A 7,808-nucleotide genomic window follows, 5' to 3' on the forward strand; every position below is an offset into this window, starting at 1 on the left:
AACCTGATTATCCCCAGATATTACTCATCTAATTCATTATTCCACATTGATCATCTGGTTGGCTTCTTCAAGACCAAATATGCAAATATGGTGTATAGTCAATTCATTTCATTGAGAACATACTTATTGTCCAGATTTTAATTAGAAAGTTAGGAGTGGAGGAGTGGCCTAGTGGTTAGAGTGGTGGACTTTGGTCCTGGGGAACTGAGGAACTGAGTTCGATTCCCACTTCAGGCACAGGCAGCTCCTTGTGACTCTGGGCAAGTCACTTAACCCTCCATTGCCCCATGTAAGCCGCATTGAGCCTGCCATGAGTGGGAAAGCGCGGGGTACAAATGTAACAAAAAAAAATACATCTGATTACATTCTCTCTCTTTTAAAAACCAGAAATTATTTAACAATACATATACTTAAGTCTCTAATTCAAATCCCACTGATTAAAGCAATCCCAGTTTTCACAGGCTTCACTCCTTTCAAAGTAATAATTAAGGAAATATTTCTGAGGAAAACTTTAGGAGTCATACCTGGAACTCTGGGGAAAAACAATAATCTCGACATTAATCATCCACAATAACATCCACCTTATCATTCAAAGTTTCTGGTCCATTATCATTTTCAGGATCATAACCACTTCTAGCTTGTGTAGAACTTCATTTATTATATCGATTTTTCACTCTCAAAGGGTTCAGTCAAATTGTCCATGTAACTCTCCAATAAGATTATATCTGAAACAAAGTTATTTACTACCGCCGTCAGGTCCCGAAGCGCCTTCAATGTAACCTCCACGGAAACCAAAAACTCCAAGGTGATTTCTCTTGAAGTGTTTAGGAGTGGTTCCACCAATTCGGGTTCTGCTGTAAACATCCTCCGTTTCAGCATATGCCTCTAACTTACTCCTCCACTCCTTTGGACATGGTGGTTGAATAATTCGGGAGCAATGGAGTTGTTTTTCCAGGTCCAAGAGCGTCGACGCTCCTTCGCCGGCACTAATCAAAGGACTCGCCAACCCTTTCATCTGTGGGCAGTTCGACGCGCAGCGGTCACACATTTGCTGCTCAGGGGACAAAACGCTGGCCATCAGCGGCTGACCGCTGGTTGTTCCCTTCCTCTCAGTTAAGGAAAGTGCAATTGCAGAGAGGGAATTTACATAAAGAAGACAAAACTTAGACTGATCCAAGATGGTGTCAGGTTAAGACGTGATAATCCTACCTCGGATGGTCTTACTTTAAATTTCTCTTTTTTCTTCTTTAAACTATGCCCAAAAGGAAGGGAAAGATGAGGGGAGGTAAAAGCTCCTTACCCTCCACGATACCCCCTCGAGGGCAAATTCCGATTACGGATTTCACTGTCTCTGTCGCTAATTTGGGCGTCCCGCCAGCCGAGGCAGAGAGGAGCCTTGGCCAGGAAAGTGAATTATCACTTAGTCCAAGAAGCCCGCGTTTGCTCCGTGTAGCAGGAAGTGACGCCGGAGGAAGTCCCGTCCAGCAGCCCGAACTCGAAGCTGCGGTCTTGGGGAAGGAGCACTCCCTCGACGCTACGCTGTTCCCGCCAAGTTTTTCCGGCGAAGACCCGAGTCAAACATCCACCCCTAGGAGTAGGGGTAACATGGATAACATCCAGGTGGAAGCCCGAGCCACACAGGAGATGGCGGATCGACAGCTGGGACCTGTACTGCAACTCCTACCCCTAGAGAAGCCATCTAAGGTGACGTTGGAATCTTTGTGGGGGGCGATGGAATCTTTGCATAAAATATGTTTAACTTTTGTTTCTAGCTCTCAAGCTAACACTTTAAAGATAGAATCTTTACAGAACAAATTGGCTTCTCAAGCTAGTAATTTAAAGCAATGTGAGACTACCATCTCTTCATTGAAAGAACAAGAATGTAAACTGTTCCAAAATGCGGACTTGATGCACAGGAAGATTGAAAATCTAGAAAATGGGGCTAGAAATTTAAATTTGAGGTTTTTGAACTTTCCCTTTGTAAAATACACCCCATTAAGAGACATGTTTCATAAGTTGCTGAAGGAAACTTTCAATTATTCTGATACAAACTTTCCCCCAATACAAAAACTTTATATGATTCCTGCTCGAGCAACTAAGGAAAAAGATAATGAGCTTACTGAAAAAGTTTTGGAACATTTAGATGTATCTGCGCTGCTCGAGCAATCACAAGAAGTGGTTGAGTATAGATCCACTTTGTTGGTATCTTTTGTTTTTTTGGCGGATAAGGAAGCTATTCTGAGGCAATATCTGAGACAAACCTCTTCTATGGTCTTTCTGGGAGAACGATTCCAACTATTTCCAGATGTATCGAGAACCACACAGGAACGGAGGAAAAAATTCCTGATGATGAGACAAGAGACAGTACAGAAAGGAGCTAAGTTCCAGCTCCGATTTCCTTGCAAATGTGTAGTTTCTTATGAAAATAAGACTTATCATTTCTTTGAGCCTCTTCAACTTCGTTCATTTTTGAATGCAAGGCTACCTAACCCCCCATAAGGATCCAACAGAGCGGACTATATGTGTTTATTAGTGACAACCTGATGCCATACTTGTACTATAATTTTATATTTCTTTGTTAAATATCCTTATCCTCTTGTAAGGTTTCATTTCAGTCTCCCCAAGTAGAGGACTATGAAGATTAATAGTTTCCTATGGGATTTTCCCAAATAATGATTACTGTTATTGACATTATTGTGTTATTTCTTGACAAAGCTTTGCTTTGGTATGTAATTTTAAAGTTATAAATAAATAAATAAAAGAAGACAAAACTTCAGAGGGCAGCTGGGCATACGAACTTCAGGTCACCATCTTACCACTCTCCCAGTTTGGGACACTCTTTGTCTGGTTTCTCCTCAGAGGCCTGTCAGATATGGGTAACCCTTCAGCATAGCCCTCTGAGTCATTGAAACACAGAAGCCCCTCCACCACTAGTAGGGTGCCTCTTAATTATCATATTCATCTTGGTTAAAGGTGCAAAACCTGGCTGTACCCCAGATCATTATCTGCTTTATCCCTGACGCAGTATTCAGTTCAGCAGTCTTTCTGCTCTGCTCATTATTGGCAGTGGCCTCACTCCACTACTTTCAGGTTCCCCCACCCACCGCTCACAGTATATATCTTCAGTCCTCACAGCCTGCTTCTCCCCCACCTCCACCAAGCCCTCCCCCACCCACCGCTCACAGTATATATCTTCAGTCCTCACAGCCTGCTTCTCCCCCACCTCCACCAAGCCCTCCCCCACCCACCGCTAACAGTATGTATCTTCAGTCCTCACAGCCTGCTTCTCCCCCACCTCCACCAAGCCCTCCCCCACCCACCGCTAACAGTATGTATCTTCAGTCCTCACAGCCTGCTTCTCCCCCACCTCCACCAAGCCCTCCCCCACCCACCGCTAACAGTATGTATCTTCAGTCCTCACAGCCTGCTTCTCCCCCACCTCCACCAAGCCCTCCCCCACCCACCGCTAACAGTATATATCTTCAATCCTCACAGCCTGCTTCTCCCCCACCTCCACCAAGCCCTCCCCCACCCACCGCTAACAGTATATATCTTCAATCCTCACAGCCTGCTTCTCCCCCACCTCCACCAAGCCCTCCCCCACCCACCGCTAACAGTATGTATCTTCAGTCCTCACAGCCTGCTTCTCCCCCACCTCCACAAAGCCCCTTCTCCTCAATTCAGCATCCTAAGCACTGTTGGAGCTGCAGACAACCTAGTGGTTGTTTTTTTTTGACAGGCCAGAGTAGAAAAGATGATCAAAGTGAGGCAAATCCTAGCATGTAGGAATAGGCCAGAATAGAGCTGCATGTAGACAAAACAGTCCAAGGCCTGCAAACGAGTTTTTGTAGATGTTAAACCATCCGACCCAGCTGCGTTTTGGGCTCCGCCTTTATCCGTAGTACAATGGTATCTGAGAAAAGTTCAGAAGGATAAACAATATTATATTACTACATATAACGTACAAATATTGCATAATAAAATACAAACATTACAGGTATGTATTTATTTATTTATTTAATTGCATTTGAATCCCACATTTTCCCACCTATTTGCGGGCTCAGTGTGGCTTACAATACATTGTGAATGATGGAAATACAGTTTCTTACAATACGATTATGGGTTATATTGTGAATAGATTAGGAAGACAGAGTCAGATCAGTCGCCTTTGGGGAGTAGAAACTAAAGGATGTGGTGTAGGGGAATAACTATGTTGATAGAATAATAGCAAGTAAGCGATGGGGTAGACAGTTTTTATCTGTGGGTAGGTATTGAATGGGAGAGAGTACGGGGACGTGGGGTAATATCTTGAGGCATTGTTATGATGTATATGGGATTTATATGTTTTGATCCTTGCGGTATGTTTATGATATGACTTAAACATATATAAATGGATAAATATTTTATTTATAAAATCTCAATAAACCGCAAACGGCTAAAAATGACATCCATGCCGTTTACAATAAAAACAATTTCAGTTACTGTAGAAAGTAAAAAACAGTTAAAATAAGATAATACATACATTACTAATTTGAACTATAAACAGTGTTTTTAGCGCTGCTTTAAATTTTGTGTAGGATGATTTGGAACAAAGCATAGCACCCCTCTCGCTGCTGGACTACTGTCTGCAGTTGTTCAATTAAAACTTCTTAAGTACTATGGATATCAGGTGAATATAATGATCTTATGACTGTTGTAATTTGTAATTTATTTAGGGTTTGCTTCTTAGAAACAAATGTAATTCAAACTCTAATTCAAATTGAAAATTCCCCTCTTGTTGTCTTAATTAGAGTAATTGACTTTAAGTGAAGAGTTGAGGTAGGGGTGGGTGGGAGTGAGGACAACTGGACCCTTCTGTGCCTTTTAGAGACTATCTGTTAATGCTGGGACAGAAACTTCAAGTTTTAAAACTATGGGGAAAAGGGTATGGAGACTAGCTAATACGTTTGCTTGCTTTTTTTTTATGTTAAAATTCTAACTGTGTTTATCAATGTCCTACAATTCCTCTTTTAAACCCTAATCTTTAAGTTACCAAGCTCAGAGTAAAATAATGTTACTTACCCACAGCGATGTCCTCATCTCTCAGAACTGAGTGTTGGGAATTTTTGGCACTGCTTTTACAAAGATGCTTGTGATTTGAGTCAGGATTGTGTGCTCTGATTAATCAGCAGAGAGAATTTAGCCCCAGTTGTGAGCAGCTGTTAAAGGGAAACCAGACTTCTTGGTTTGGGCCCCATCCATCATACTTTCTGGCTTACCAACTAATGTTCACTGGTTCATATGACCCTTGGAGCCCCCCCCCCCCCCTTTTCCTGTTCTAAGGATGGATTCAGTTCTAGCATGAATTACGTGAATAGGTCAGGAATTGAACTCCCAGGAGGGTCGTGACCCCCACTTAGGAAACCCTTCTCCAACATTTATCCTAGTCCTCCTGCATTCAAACTTCTGATCTTTGAGGGAAGGTTTTATAAGCTTTCTTCTTAGTTGCATCAGCCCTATGGAATAGACCTGACACTTTTGCTTCAGGCAAAAAAACCTTGTTATAAAAATTTAAACCAGCTGTGAAAATTCATTTTTAATTTTGCATTTTGACTAAATGAGAGAGAGGGGCCTGAGAAATAGGCCTTGCATCTCACTTAATTTGTATTTTATTTTATGCCGACGACACTCAGCTCTACCTCTCCATACCTGACATTACTGCTGAATCCCAGGCCAAAGTTTCAGCCTGCCTGACCGACAGAGCTGCCTGGATGTCACACTGCCACCTGAAACTGAACATGGCCAAAACTGAACTTCTCATTTTCCCCCCTAAACCCACCTCCCCTCTTCCCCCATTCTCTATCTCTGTTAATGGCTCTCACATCCTCCCTGTCTCCTCGGCTCATAACCTTGGAGTCATCTTTGATTCCTCTCTCTTCTTCTCTGCGTATATTCAACAGATCGCCAAAACCTGTCGCTTCTTTGTCTACAACATTAGCAAAATTCGCCCCTTCCTCTCTGAATACGCTACCAGAACCCTTATCCAAACCCTTGTCACTTCTCGCTTGTATTACTGCAATTTGCTTCTCACTGGTCTTCCACTCAGCCATCTCTCTCCTCTCCAGTCTGTCCAAAATTCTGCAGCACGACTTATTTTCCACCAAAATTGTTATACCCACACTAGCCCACTCCTCAAGTCACTTCACTGGCTCCCTGTCCGCTTCCGCATACAGTTCAAACTTCTCTTACTGAGCTTTAAATGCATCCACTCTGCAGCCCCCCATTACCTCTCCACTCTCATCTCTCCCTACATTCCTCCCCGTGAACTCCGCTCACTGGACAAATCTCTCTTGTCGTCCCCCTTCTCCTCCACTGCTAACTCCAGGCTTCGTTCCTTTTCCCTCGCGGCACCTTATGCCTGGAATAGACTTCCTGAGCTCCATCTCTACCTGTTTTCAAATCTATGCTGAAAACCCACCTTTTCACCACTGCTTTTGGCTCCTAATCACTACTCATTTCCCCTATCCTTGCTTCTTCTCACCCAGTACTTTCCTCACCCTTAATTGTCTTGTCTGTATTTTTAGATTGTAAGCTCTATTGAGCAGGGACTGTCTCTCTGTGTCAGGTGTTCAGCGCTGCGTGTGTCTGGTAGCGCTATACAAATGTTAATAATATATTTTTTATTACTTTTCAATTTGATTATTTGAAGATGAAATTTTTTAGTAAGACTTCTTTTGTATACAGTATAAATGCTGCTGTTGTTTCCTATCTGACAATTGGAGTTCTGTTCCCATAGTTATTTTAGTTTGTAAACTGGCTAGACTTGTCTATCGGACAAAGCAGTACAGAAGATGCCAATGAAGTAAACCAGTTGCTTTTGATTTATCCGACTTGTACATGGAAGTTCCATTATTGGCAAGCAGGGATATATGGAAGCAGAGACCAAAAGGCTTTTAACTCGCTCAGGACCCGTAAACTAAACATTTCTTCTTTTAATGTTTTAGCCAAAGAAAAAGAAGAACATTTCTCGGGATACTTTTGGCACAACTTACGGCCGTATTCACATGCAGAAACAAGACCTGGGCAAGCTCCAGACGAGGAAAGTGAAAGGACTGAAGAAGCGGCCAGCAGTGAATGGGCCAGAAAACAGTGTGAAGAAGCCCCGGCACGTTTAAGGACCCTCCTCCACATCTGTCATGTCCCAGCTGCTGTATGGGAAGAGGAAAGGGAAGGACCTTTTTGTCGCACATGTTATGTTTGATCTCTGGTATAATTTATTACTAAAAACACATAAATCTGCCTTTTTTGTCTGTGTAATTGTCCTTAAGAACTTGCTCCAGAGGTCTGCGTAGTGTCAAAATCTGGCAGTTCCTCCTTTACCCGTTCTTATAACCAGACTGGGACTCGCCCGTCAAGTGCAGGGCCGCCGAGAGACACAGCTAGGCCCAAGGTAGGACCGCTGACCCCCCTGCGCTCCTCACACTCGCGGGGTCCACTACCGCCTTCCTCCTTACCTTCCCATGTATGATTCAAGGAGGTTTTATGGTCTGACTTCTCCTCCCTCAGTCTGTGTGTCTCCTGCTTCTGTGTGCCGGGATCCAGATGATTGTGTTAACATGATAACTTGAGTTATTCGGATGACACACAGGAGCAGGAGAGAGACAGACCTGGAAGCAGGCAGGCAGGAAGAAGCTCACCGGCGCTGGGCCTTCCCTTGGAGGCCGGGCCCAGAGGGTTTTGCCCCTCCCCCCTCTCAGCGGCCCTGATCAAGTGGATGCTGAGCACAGTGGAGGAGGCCTGTGAGGGCTGGATTTAATTACCCTTCTTTA

At 43.5% G+C, this 7,808-nt stretch overlaps 1 protein-coding gene across 1 annotated transcript in view; it reads left to right on the top strand.

Moving 5' to 3' along the window:
* The window catches only part of RPF2 (ribosome production factor 2 homolog), a 43,576-nt gene extending 35,973 nt beyond the window's left edge, over nt 1-7,603 (top strand). The window contains exon 10 of the mRNA XM_030195669.1: nt 6,984-7,603. Coding sequence (XP_030051529.1) covers nt 6,984-7,154 — 171 coding nt within the window. The 3' untranslated portion in view covers nt 7,155-7,603. The remainder of the gene's footprint in view (nt 1-6,983) is intronic.
* Nucleotides 7,604-7,808: the final 205 nt, after the last annotated feature.

This window comes from Microcaecilia unicolor, chromosome 3 (assembly GCF_901765095.1).
Source record: "Microcaecilia unicolor chromosome 3, aMicUni1.1, whole genome shotgun sequence".
Taxonomy (NCBI): domain Eukaryota; kingdom Metazoa; phylum Chordata; class Amphibia; order Gymnophiona; family Siphonopidae; genus Microcaecilia; species Microcaecilia unicolor.